The sequence below is a fragment of the Arachis ipaensis genome, chromosome B8, assembly GCF_059453495.1.
Source record: "Arachis ipaensis isolate K30076 ecotype BB chromosome B8, ASM5945349v1, whole genome shotgun sequence".
NCBI classification, from domain to species: domain Eukaryota; kingdom Viridiplantae; phylum Streptophyta; class Magnoliopsida; order Fabales; family Fabaceae; genus Arachis; species Arachis ipaensis.
The window spans coordinates 140662579-140675908 of NC_142443.1; the positions used below are offsets into that span (position 1 = coordinate 140662579).

At 33.2% G+C, this 13330-nt stretch overlaps 2 protein-coding genes across 3 annotated transcripts; both read right to left on the minus strand.

Moving 5' to 3' along the window:
- Positions 1-2962: 2962 nt before the first annotated feature.
- Positions 2963-4984, minus strand: LOC107612213 (protein MHF1 homolog). Of its 2 annotated transcripts, XM_016314021.3 has the most exons (5): positions 4814-4984; positions 4619-4690; positions 3909-3989; positions 3655-3787; positions 2963-3442 (listed from the first exon to the last, which is right to left on the minus strand). In XM_016314021.3, the coding sequence occupies exons 1-4, from the start codon at positions 4947-4949 to the stop codon at positions 3669-3671; spliced, it is 408 nt and encodes a 135-aa protein (XP_016169507.1). In that variant the 5' UTR covers positions 4950-4984; the 3' UTR covers positions 2963-3442; positions 3655-3668. The 2 variants fall into 2 exon arrangements, with proteins under 2 accessions (XP_016169507.1, XP_016169508.1); XM_016314022.3 differs by lacking the exon at positions 2963-3442 and having other exon boundaries at positions 3683-3825.
- A 1717-nt stretch (positions 4985-6701) lies between these two features.
- Positions 6702-10725, minus strand: LOC107614116 (Rhodanese/Cell cycle control phosphatase superfamily protein). The gene is made up of 9 exons (XM_088495957.1): positions 10343-10725; positions 10064-10123; positions 9292-9441; positions 8859-9021; positions 8616-8707; positions 7899-8002; positions 7339-7611; positions 6996-7220; positions 6702-6853 (listed from the first exon to the last, which is right to left on the minus strand). Exons 1-8 carry the CDS (start codon positions 10655-10657, stop codon positions 7061-7063), a joined length of 1317 nt encoding a protein of 438 aa, XP_088352083.1. The 5' UTR covers positions 10658-10725; the 3' UTR covers positions 6702-6853; positions 6996-7060.
- Between the last annotated feature and the right edge of the window lie 2605 nt (positions 10726-13330).

Genomic DNA, 13330 nt, shown 5'->3' on the forward strand with positions numbered 1-13330 from the left:
GTTGGATATTTAGTTTTTAACAAATTTTAGTCACTAAATTACTTCTTAAGCTTTTATTTTATTAAACAAATTAATTCACACATCAAATTATTTGTCTATATAAAAAGACTGATATGAGAATTTAAAAATTTCTAAAAATTATTCTGTTTGTATTAATTAATAACAATAGAAATTAAGTTGTCTAGTTTTTTATAAAAATTTTACAAAAATAAAAGATTAAAAACTGATTTAGTAATTTAAATTTGTTAAAAATTAAATTGATAGACTACAAGTTTTTAAGGACAGATTTGGTTTATTATTTTAAGATTACATACATTATTAGCCTTTTACATTTTACATTTCCCTTCATCATTAATAAAAAAATGAAAGAAAACATATACTACTATAATTTAATTTAATGTCATTGTCGCTATTGGTGTCTATCTGTAGATAATATACTAGGTGAGTTCTATGGTATCTTTGTTATGGTACCTAAATTGTCTAACTTCTTTTTTAAAGTAAAAAATAAAATGTTTAAAATAAAAAGTAAATCATGTAAAATTTATTAAATATTATTTATTTACTCTTTTTAGTAACTCAAGTATAAAATGATAAGCACCATAACATTCACTAATATATTATTATAGATTGAGCCTATAACTTTTTATTAAAAAAAAATTATATGAAATATGAATTATAAGACTTATATAAAGTAAATTTTATATATTTATATAGAATTTAAAATAGATAGTTATTTAAGTTCTTCATAGATGTTAGGCTTAAACACTATATAACTACAGTTTTATAAACAATTTGACCAACAAGCATCTAATACAAGTTTGTGTGACCTACTAAAAGTACATGAGCTTCACAAACTTATATTAGAGGATTATTACTTGTAGTGATTGTTAATTATAATTTTGTATTAAAAAAAATGAATCACAAATATAAAACCCATCTGGAACCACTTGAAGAGTTGAAGTTCATGCATCATCCATTCAAATAGGGATAACAATTTACAAAAGAAGAAAGTGCCAAAAGTGAACAGTGTTATATTTTTCTGTATGATATTCATCATCACACTGTTTTATTAGCGATGAAGCAGCCAGACATGCTTTTTCCATGTGTCTGTCTCACACTGTCCCTTCTAAGGTTGAGTGTATCAGAATGAATGCAGTGTTCAAATTTCAAGATTCTTATTCAGACATTGAGCTGCGCGCAATGCCAAAAATAGGACCATGAAATTTTTTTTTCCCGCCATTTGTATATTGGATTAATAGAAACTTCCACCACGTGTGAAAACGGTTGTTTGTGTATAATTCTTTCGGTTTAAAATTTATCTTTTTTATAATTATTTGCAGATTTTGCACATTAATTATTTATTTGAATAATTAAATAATATTAAAGGTAATTTAATAAGGAGTGATTCTACTATAATAGGGGTGGCAATGGTAGATTAGGGTAAGGTTTGGAGCCAATCCTAACCCTATCCGTGAGTTGAGATTTTTATATAAACTCAACTATACTCTATCAGCGAATTGAGAATATCTCAACCCTAATCATACCCGAACGAAAATCATACCCGCATCCTATTCTATCCGCTGCGGATCGGGTTGACAACCCTACCCGACCGGGTGGGGTCGAGTTGGATACCCACGGATATGGTACATATTGCCACCCCTATACTATAATACAATTTAAAATTTTTCATTATTTAACGTTTCTCAATTTTTTAATTTACAGAAATATCTTAAATTAAACAGTTATTTAATTCCTCAGATGCTTTGCAACTTTTTCATGTCTCCTATTACCCTTTAATTGTGAATTATAGTTTCAAAACAATTATTTTACAGTCATATTCAAAACTCAATGTATTTTAATACAACTTATAGTGAAAGCACTAAACAGTGCCATTAATATCATATTCATATTAGAGATTATTTACCTTTTTGCTAATATTGACATCTCTAAGTTAAGCAACATTACACACTGTTATCTAACCTTAAAACAGCTGGTATAGTTTAACCTAAATGATGTGTATATTCTTAATTAGTATAAGAGTAAAATCCAACACAATTTTTTCTCTTATTTTCTTAAACAATCAAACAATGTCCAAAATTCACTATTTTCCGCTTCCACATATTTTTTCGTTCATTCTTTCCATTAAACCAAACAACGAGTAAATGAAAGGAGCTAGATTAGTACATTTGCATTAAGAAAAATATAAACAAAATGGAGACACACGAGAAAGCTCCATTAGACAAACATGTCTTCCACCATCCAAAAAGTGTTTCACAGACTATTACATCAATTTAACAATCTATGTCATTTTTTAAAAGAAGCAAAAAGAAATAATGATTATGTGATAAGTGGTTGTGCTTAAGGTTCTGTTTAGCATACGGCATCGTATGTTTTGGATGAAAAGTGAAGCAGGAAAGCACATTGGAATAAGGGGGAAAAAATAAAGAGGATGAAGGTATTATTCATAGGGTAACATTTTTTTCCATCATTCTCTTCTTGGGTGGAAAGGAAGGAATCTCCTTTCTTTTGCTACTCGCAACATAGATACAATTTAGTTAACAACAATGTTAAATTCTCCTTATACATCCTCCTTATTCTTCTCCTAATTTCTAAACAAAAAAGACTTGTGCTTATTTTCTTTGTTTAAAAGTTAGGAGGAAGATTAGGAATATGCTTATATATGCATATCAATATTAACATCACTCTGTATTTAATGACCTTCATGTCCTTCCTTTTTCTATTTGATGATACTAAACAAGGAGATAAATCTTTGACCTTTTTCTTATGTCTCGGTTGTATTTCTTTCTTTTACTCTTCCTTCATATATTAGGAAAATTTTGAAGTGTACCATTCAGTCATTTTTAACCGTCGATCTTAATTATAAAAATATATATATAATATATATAATTAAGATCAACGCTTAAAAATCACTGATACACCGGTATGACGGTACACTTGAAAATCTTCCCATATATTATTAGTACCAACCAGGCCCTAGCTACATTTTGAAGCATCTTGTAGAAGGTTATTCTGTCTACCTAACACGGATGTAATGATACTATCAACTAATTTTATATTGGTAATAACTTTAATGCATCAAGCTAAACCAGGTTCACCATGAATCAAGATAATGTGATGGTGTAGAATTAGAAGTTATTATATATAATATATATGCTAAGATCTATACCATTAATTTACTTTAATGCATGATACACCAAGTTTATCTTTGTGCATCATTGCATTGTCCTTATGTGCAATTGTCAGTGTCAGTTAAAAGCACCAAAAAATTTAGACGTACACTAAGTTTCCAGGAAAAATCTTAGTATTTATGCAATCGAATCTTAAGCTCATTAAGTACATTGCCTACTACCAAGGAGAGGCTATGTACCTTTTACATAGTGGTTAATATGATGATGTTCTAGCCTTCTAGAGCATCCACTTCCTGCAGAAATATTAAAAGTGAAACTTGTAGATTCCATTGTACTAATAGAAGTACAAGAGCATGAAGATGAAAGAGGAAAAGGGTAAGAAAAGGAGAGGGAAGAAGAAAAAGCAGCTATGTTCTTGTACTAACACAAGAACAGAGTTATGCAGAATTTGGGGCCAAAATTTACAAAAAGAATATCAAATATGTTCATGGTACTATATATTTACTTCAGACATGTGCATTAGATGGGTGTTTTGTCATTCTTCTTGGTCTCTTTCGTTCTTTTCCTTTCAGATGCGTTGGCCTTTAAATCATTGGAGAAGGTCCTCAAATAGCTAGAGATATGTTCATTTCGGTGAGCTGAATGAAACCAAAATATATGAGATTAAAGAATACAGCTGCAAACAAAAACAATTTTTTGTGTTTTAGAAAAAGGACAAGTCAACCACCCAGAAAACCAGTCACAGATGATGAAACTCACCAGAAAGTATGACATCTTCCATGTTCACACATTTACGATTCGCATGCTGTGCAAATATCTGAAGATCCTTGGCCAGCCCCTCTGCTCATAAACATATTAGCTTAATTCATTAGTTCAAGTGAGAGTTGCTAGACAGTTATTAGCTGAAATATTGAATGACCTTGAACTATAAGATCTCAAAAAGCAAATAAAAAAAATTGATAATTGAGGCTTCAACCCGCCTAATAATGTGAATTATTTTATTTGTAATGAACTAAAAGAAACTTTCCTCACCTCAGTACTCTTTGTTGTATATTTACGGACACTCCTGATATTCTGTTATTCTAAGTATCTGATGGTAATGCTATCCTATGATATAAAGTAGTTATTGTAAGGGTTGAACTGCTATTAACAACAACATACGACTTAGTGGTTGATTCTTGCATCCATCTCAATTAAAAGTGGGTTAAGCTTTTAGATTTAAAATTTTTCGATATTAAAAACTTGAATAAGTCAATCATGCTGAGACAAAATCAGATGATTTTAAGATTCAAATCAGGTTACATTTCATGTTTTATGTAAATCTCTCGACCTTGCATACAACTGAATAACCGTGAAATTTGTAAAGCGACGGTGCATATATATCTAACTAAAGGTAAGATGTAGCAACAGAAATTGGTTATAAACCGCTAAAACAAAATCGGTTAAGGAAAAAACTGATAAAAGGTTACCTGTAAACTTGAATGCCAAATCAGCGACGCAAGAGACTACGACTTTCGATATTTCCATGCCACTCTTACGTGCTGCGAAGCAAAGTTTGGGAATCATTAGGAACTCAAATTTTCTGTTTCAACTGTTGAAAATTCGTTGAAACAAAGTAACAGTGGTGTAATTGAAGTGCGTGGAAACTGAATTGAAGGTTTTACCTTCGGATTCGGCGATGGAGATTGCGGAGAGTCTGAACCTATCGCGCAAGAGCCTCGCTTCGGAGTCATGTTCTTCTTGTTCTTCTCCTCTTTCGATTTCGCTGCTGCTACCACACACTACGCGATCCATTGCCATTTGCTTCTATTTTCGGATTCTCTTTCAATTGTGGCGCTCTTTTGTTTTGGAATGGAGGGAAATGAAAATAGTCCCGGACTAAGAGAAAGGGTACTGAGCTTCTGTTTAAACTATGGGCCTGATTATTGGGCCTCGAACCAATGAACAGTTAACCGGTCCAAAGCAATTCGGGGATTCGGCTCATAAAATGTTCACTTGATTCTACAATTTTTCCGTGCAAACAATTAGGGCTGCACATGGATCGGATAATATCCACATATCCGCGGTAATTATCCGCATCCGATCCGAATTTTGCGGATATTATCCGATCTGCAGAGCCATCGGATCGGATCGGATCCGCACTATGGTCGGATCGGATTGCGGATTTGGCAGTGATATCCGCGGATCCAATCCGCAAATCCGCATATCCGCACATCACATATAAATAGCATAGTTTAAGAAAATAAACCCTAATGTGATATGAATTTTAGTGTGTTATTTATGAATTTTATGATATTTTGTTTTTAATTATTTATGTTGTACTTCAACTTAGAATAATTAAACTTAAATCTTGTGTTATTATTTTATTTTTGTTATTCAAAAGAACTATTATTGATAATATTTTAGAAGTAAATAGGTTTAAACAGATAAAAAATGAATTTTTTGAATTTTTTTGTAAAAATAGTCAAATAGAATCTTAAAATAGTTTTTTTTTTTTTTAATTACGCGGATATACCCGATATCCGATCCGATCCGATCCGCAAGTATGCGGATCGGATCCGGCCTAAAAAAATGCGGATATCGTATCCGATCCGATCCGATCCATATGCAGCCCTACAAACAATGCTCTAAACGAAGAAGAAAAAGTAATAAATAAATTGATACTGTAAACCAACATGAGTTCATCGAGTAATTAGGTTGTTTTTGTTTGTTGAGATATGGACACTAATTATTAGTTGCGATAGTATATATTTACCGTTTGTTTGTTGAGACACGGATTTAAATAGATACGGTGGTACACAGATACACACAAAATACATGTATTTAGTGTTCTTCATGAGACAGGGAGACACAATGCATAAGACACAAAATTACCCTTCTATCCCTAATTACTTTTAAAATTACCAATACATAAGACACAGAAGGTAAAATTGACATTTGATTTATACATATGTGTCTTGTACATTATTATCAAACACATTACTAAATTTGTGTATCTTTATGTCTATATATCTTTATATATTTGTGTATGTATTTATGTGTCTCAAAGACACTAATCAAACTCAGACATTAGTTTACCTATCTGTTTAAATAATTATTAAAAATTTAAATTCCGTCTTATCATCTGTCCTTAAATAATTATTAGAGATTCAAATTCCGTAATATATATGTAACAACCTATCAGCAAACAAGAGACCATTTTCAATGCTCAAATTAACTTCTAGTGTTTCAAGTTAATGTCTAGGAATTGAGAAATTATCTTTTCTAGAATAATACTAAGATCCTTTTATATCATGCAGTGGTTCATTTAATTTTCCATCTAAATAGGACGTAAGGAAGCGACCAATGAGTACAAGGATATACGATAGTACTGGCATGTTGATCGTCGTAGGATTTAGGTTTTAGGTTTTCATTTTCATTTTCTATAATTACTTTCTGTAAATGAAGTATAGTTTTATTTTCATTGCAAATGAAAATAACCCAGAAAATGGTTTATTCTGGGGGATTTAAAACTGTCCAACGCTAAAAAAGATCGCACAACGAATTGGAAACTTTGTAAAGACTAACTTGATTGAGCAAAAATAGAGCACGTTTACATGAACAAAATTCCGTTGAATACTTACATGGTTAAATTTCAATAATGTTACAACATTAGCTTACTGCAGTATGGCTTTTCACTGCACGCTTCATAAACAGTTATAATCCTGTAAAAAGAAAAAAATAAAAGAGGTAAAACAGATAAATACACATAATATATTGACTGGTTTAACTTGCGTTGTTCCTACTAGATTACCAAATTAAATAAGAATAAAGAGAAACTAGATAGAAGTGCCGAGAAATCCTCACCAGATAACTGGCCTTATGAAATTATATGATGGCATGCTGCTGTGGTTAATAAAAAAAATGTCTATTCAAGCTGAAATTTTCATGCTGTGTTGCAAATCCATATCGCGATAAATGTGCCACTTTTTGTATCTCGAATCTCCGATTAGAACAGGTCTAAGCCGCGGGGCAGTAGTGCAACTCAAACAACAACATCCCCTTAGGTCCTTTACACATTGACTGCAGCATCTGCAACAGAAAAGGTTAAAATTCTTAAACATGGATGAGTTGTATTTTGAATTGAAGGTAAAACATAAACAACCAAAGGAAAATGGCAGGCTAATGCTGTGTTAAAGAGGAGTCTTACAAAAACAGCAAATTACAGTCAAGATTTGCACAATTCCTGTGTCTCAATTCGCTGACTTCTGAACTACATAGGTAGCATTTTGCAAACTTATCAACTCCAGAAATTTGGGTCATGTCTGCTTCAGTTGTGGCCTGGGGATAGTACACAGACGGAGGGAGAGAGAGACGAGAGTCAAATACAAATAAGTTTCCTACCCATTTTGCAGGACCTTCATTCTTTAAATAGTGAGAAACACCTCCTTTCAAGGTATACAAATTCTGAAATCCTTGCTGCCTGCCAAACAGCATCAAACCAAAAGGCCGAAATTAACATGAAAAGATGGGGAAACAAAGATGAAATATCAATTTCGTAAGTAAAATTGTTTTCCTAATCCAAAGGAGATATAGCAGGCAGGGCTCACATACTATTACTAGTATAAAGAGGTAGAATTGTATAAAGAGGGATACCAAAGCGGAAGAATTGTTCCACACAAAAAAAAGGCGGAAAAATTGTGCGTATAAAAGGTTAAAAATATTGAAAAAGAAGCACATTAAGAATAGAAACTATGAAATAATAATTACCTTAGTATTGTAGAATATACATCACAGCGAATCCCTCCAGTGCAATACATCAATATGTTTGTGTTTTCTTTATCTACATTTGATAAAGGATCTGATGCAGAGATCTGAAAGAGGCATATGAAAGTGTATTACATTAATACGTATCAATGGACAGATAGATATAGAAACCTTTTAAGTTTTAACCAGTGCTTCATATGATACCAACTGGTTAAGCTACCTTAGATACATTTCCCAGCATTTATATACTGCCCTCAACTGTTTATTACACTGAGGATGTAGAGCTAAAATTCAACTCAGTAGTTAGTACAGCATAGATCAGTCCGACAACGGTTATGTGACAATTTTTTATTTATGGACCTGAACCTATGAGACTGAAAAAGGTTGTCAATTAAGAGAGGGTGGTAATATTTGTCCTATAATGTTTTATATTCATTTAATATTTCCATCATGTTTTGAACATTACCTTGATGTTGATTCAGTGAGGTGAATGTACCTCAATCCCTATCGTATTCGTGAGTGATTCTAATCCAGTTCTAATCAAATCACAAACTCTTAGCACAAAAAGATTTTATGAATTTGAACTATGCTAGATAAAGCTTAGGAAAGAAAAATTATATTATTTCTCTGATTAATGAATAAAAAACTCTTATACCATGATAACATATCAATACTAAATCATTGACATTAGGTGATTAGGACATCAAATAATGATCCTACCTCTTGTTGAGACATACCAAATGAAGTACTCCTAAAGCAGTCCACATTAGGTCGTTGGGCCCCATTAAAATGTCCAATATCCCACTCATAACCTGATTAACAGCACTAATTTATTCATCCTCAAAAATATAACCATAAAAACTATAAATATTTCAGATAGTATGTAAAGAATGGCAAATACAGGTAGTTAAAAATTCCAATGAGAAATACAGGTATACTCATCAAAGTGCTGTAGAACCGTACCATTTCTTACATCCAATAGAATGTAATTCCTCTTTAGATATTCTTTTGATGTAAGATCATTTTTATTGGTTGGTTCCAATCTATTTCTCCATTCTGAAGGTTCTAAAGGTATTGCCCGCATTGAAGGATCAAGCAATGGAAGATGTGATACGCCACCTTCAACCTGTAAACAAATGAGAAGTCATAAGTTGATAGTAGTGTTTTAAAACCACTGCCACCTAACTCATCCCAAACATAGGGACACTTGGGGAAGAGAAGCATACAGAGTTGTTTTAAAGCTTCAACACAGGGAAACCCCAAGTAGATGAGATTTCAAAACAATAATAATAAAATGAAAAAGAAAAAATCAATGATACTTGCATAAAATAAATGGTAACACAAATATGAGTTTAAACTGTAAGAAAATTTCTATGCAGTGCATATATCCCCTTACCTGTACTAATGAGGGCTTATACCGCAACTTCAATTTTGGAAAGGCATGTCCATTTTGTGATGGAGATATCTGAACCAGGATATCTGAAAACCTCTTATCCTCTCTCAACCAGTTGACATATTTCAGTGCATCTTTTGATGGTCCACTAAACTGTAATCATATTACATCAGTGGAATTGAATGACATACTCAGACTCTGTTACACTGAAGGAAGCCTAATGGGTACTGTGTAAACACTGAAATAAGCCAACTAAATTTTTATGGTGCAACATAGTTAGAACCATCGCATGTATTTTCAATCAATAAAATAGCTCAAACAATTGTATGAAAAGAGATAGACCCAAAATGTGGTAAAGCTCCACTTTCAAAAGGGGCACCCAAAGTTCATTGATGAGGAAACAGAAAGAAAAGAGTAATATCCCAAATCACTTCCCAAGAAAATTTTAGTCGAACAATTTAATCCTCAACAAATTTAATCACCAAATCAGTCCTTAACTTTTTATTTTGTTAGAGAAATCAATCCTTACCTCAAATTTTGGTAAGCAGTTACACAAATCAGTCTCTATTGTTATTCAATAAAGACATACAGTCCCTAAAAACTTTTTAAATCCTCATATCAATCCCTCGGTCCCTCCATATAGACGAATAAAGCCCCGCTTTCAAAAGAGACAGCCAAAGTTCATTGGTGAGGAAACAAAAAGAAAAATTTAACCCTTGGAAGAAATTAGTAAGCACAGAGCAGCATTTGTGTAAAATAAAGCATTAAAACTAACCTGCGCATTAATCCCTTGTTCATTCAAATAAACTCTTCCATTGATGTCAAGATTGAGACCCTGTCAACAGACTTACAATGAATTTTGGGACTAAAACTAAATAACTAGAAATTTCATGCTGCGTTTCTCATCATTATTAACTAATACATTGTGTATCGTGCTGCTAATCATTATTCTACATTTTCTATGTTCCAATTTAAGATAAAACTAAAGCGGTTTAAACAATGTAAAAGAGAAAAATAATAGTAACAATAAGAAGAAAAGGAAATGAAATGGAACCTCCAAGAACGAAAGGTGTTTAGTGACCTCAGCTTGAGGATCTTTGATAAACACAAAATGGTAGAAATTGACAACCACGAAATCAGAATCATCATAATCATCCCTTGACGGTTGTGCAGCAGCGCGTAGCGCGTGGCACGGAGGAGCCAGCAACAGCTTGCGATAAGTAAGAGAGAGAGTTGAAAAGGTGTGGCATTTGAAGAGAGGGTTTGGGAATTGTTGGAAGAAAAGAGTGTGTGTGGAGTGAAAAGAAGGAGCGATTGTGGGAGCAAGAGCTAGTGCGACTGCACCGGCGTAAGAGCTCAACCACCCCATCCTTCTTTTCCGGTGCAATTGAGGCTAATTGAGTAATTGGACTATTTCTAGTTAACAGTTAACACTATAAGAAAGTTCCGTTCACATAATAGTTCGTTAACCAATTTTGGATAAGACGTAAATGTCCTTAGGTTATGTTTTAGACTTTTAGGTTATTCACCGAGTTAATAGTCAAAATCGTCTCCGAAAGATACTTTAATTTTCATTTCAGTCTCCAAAAGATAAAGTTAATCAAAATAGTCCCAAAAGATATGCGAGTTAATCATGTTTGTCTTTCCGTCATCTCCTTCGCTGAGTTAGCTAACGTTTACTGGCGTGTGACGTTAACTGCCACCGTGGCAGACACCTACGTGTGCCCTGCTATTGCTGAGAAGGTAACTATATTAAAACAGTTCAAATCAGTCCCTTAGTATTTGAATCTTAATCATAAATTCGACGATAAATAAGTCGCGTTCAACAATCAAAGGGCCATATGCCTGGGTAGACCTTGAAATTGCTGGTTTGTGGCGAGGATGGAGGCAGGAAATGGAGGTCGTAGCGGTGGTGTGTCGTTTCCGTCGAACGGCAGTAATGGTTCCAGCGCTTCAATGCGAACCAGGAGGAAAACTCACAAGGAATCATGTTTCTGTGGGTTGAAGGCTGTGATAAAAAAAAATCTGGGACAGTAGATAACCCAGATAGACTATTCCATGCATGTCCAAGGTACCGGGTGAGTGTTGTAGAAAAAGCTAAAGGTTTTCTATCTTGTTTTGTGTTGTTGGGTATTTTTCAATTTTTTGTTTTCTGATTTTTGAATTTGCAGAAGGGCAGTCATTGCAATTACTTTAAGTGGGTCGATGATGATGACTATCAAGGGGTGGCTGAAGGTGAAACAAAGAAAAATTATGGGACTGATTTGCAGGTCGAAAGTGACTATGATGAATGCAGGTTGAAGGTGGCATAGAGACTGGACAGTTTGGAAGCTGAAGTTAAAGCATTGAAACTACTAATAATTTTTATGTTTGTGGTAGTTGTCATTAATGTGATCCTTTGTTGTTTGTTATGTAGTTCCAAATAAACCAAATTCTGTTGATATGTCATAGTGTAGTGAATTGAATGCATTGATTGAATATAGATGTTTGCATTTAGTTTTTTAAGATTAAGACCAAACTATCCATCAAATGTTCCAAATTAATCAGAATCACTGTTACAATAAGATATATTAAGCCATGAACATAATCAGTAGTCAAATTACTCCTAAGCATTATGTTGCCATAGAAGGCTAAATGTCAAATTATCTTAAAGATAAATACCACAGCAAATTTATAAGATTTTACATGAGGATACAAACCTAAAAAGAAGGTTAGACCAAAATAAAAGGACAAAATACAACTTTCAATTACACAGATAACCACAGTGTTTATAATGAAACTTCAATTGCCCTGTGCAAAAAACATAAAGTACTTCCACACAACAAAAAAAAAAGTCAAGCAGAATACATTTCTTTCTAATCAAAGTCATTTATCAGTCTTTCTTGGGAGCTTGAAGCCTGGAGTAGGCACGAAGGTCATAAAGTTGACCAGCTTTTTAGCAGTGGCTGAACTAGTCTCCTTGATTGTCTCAACAGAGTTAGCCACTGGTGCAGCTGCAGTAGGTTTAGGAGAGGACCTAAGTCTGAACTAGTCCTATAAAAAAGCTTTCATCCTTACCTCTAACCATCGCGATTGCTTCTTCCGCAATCAATGTTGCTCCAAGAGACGATGAACTCTGTTTTCAGTAGCAATACCTACTCTGCTTTAATTGTCAACCAACACTGACAGAGGTTGATGGCGTGGTTCAAATGCAAGGTGAAAGGCTTAGGACATAGCTTGAGGGAGACGAAACATTTTGGAGCCAAACATAAAGAGATAGTTGTTATGAGATGGGGTGAGACTTTGCAACGTTTTGAATCTCTTCTAGACCCAAAACGACGACGCATTAGGGCTAGGAGGGCATTCAATCAAAACTGCGTCGTTTTCCTTGATCTGCCACGGTAGCAGTTAACGTCACACGTCAGCAAACGTTAGCCAATTCAGCGAAGGAGATGATGGAAGGACGAACGCGATTAACTCGCATATCTTTCATGGATTATTTTGATTAACTTTATCTTTCGAAAACTGAAATGGAGATCGAAGTATCTTTTAGAGACGATTTTGATTATTAACTCGTTATTCACCATTATAAAGTTCTTAAAGTGACTTAGTAACGCTTCAAAACATGAATTATTGCATAACTTGTTTCACAAATATTAGGAAACTTTGATTACAGCTTTATTTTTCCGATTTCTATGATATTTTAAGTTTCAGTTGTTTCATCACTACTTTATTTATGGAAATATATCATCTACACCTTATATATGCAAACTAATTGGTATTTTATTTGAATTGTCACATTGTTTTATCAGTGTTGGAGGTAGAGGAGATGCATCAATGACGAAGGCTATATAAAATACATTTTTTTAGTTAGATAGATTGGATAGTTTTTAATGTTAAATATTATAAGTTTATTTTATGTCACACTTATACATATAATATTAAGGATTCTATCTATTATTTGGTAGTTAATACTAACAAAATTTTGAACTCAAATACACTCGTTGCAAAGTATAAAAACTATCGCGCTAAACTAAGATTTTGAATGAGAGAAATGAGTTAG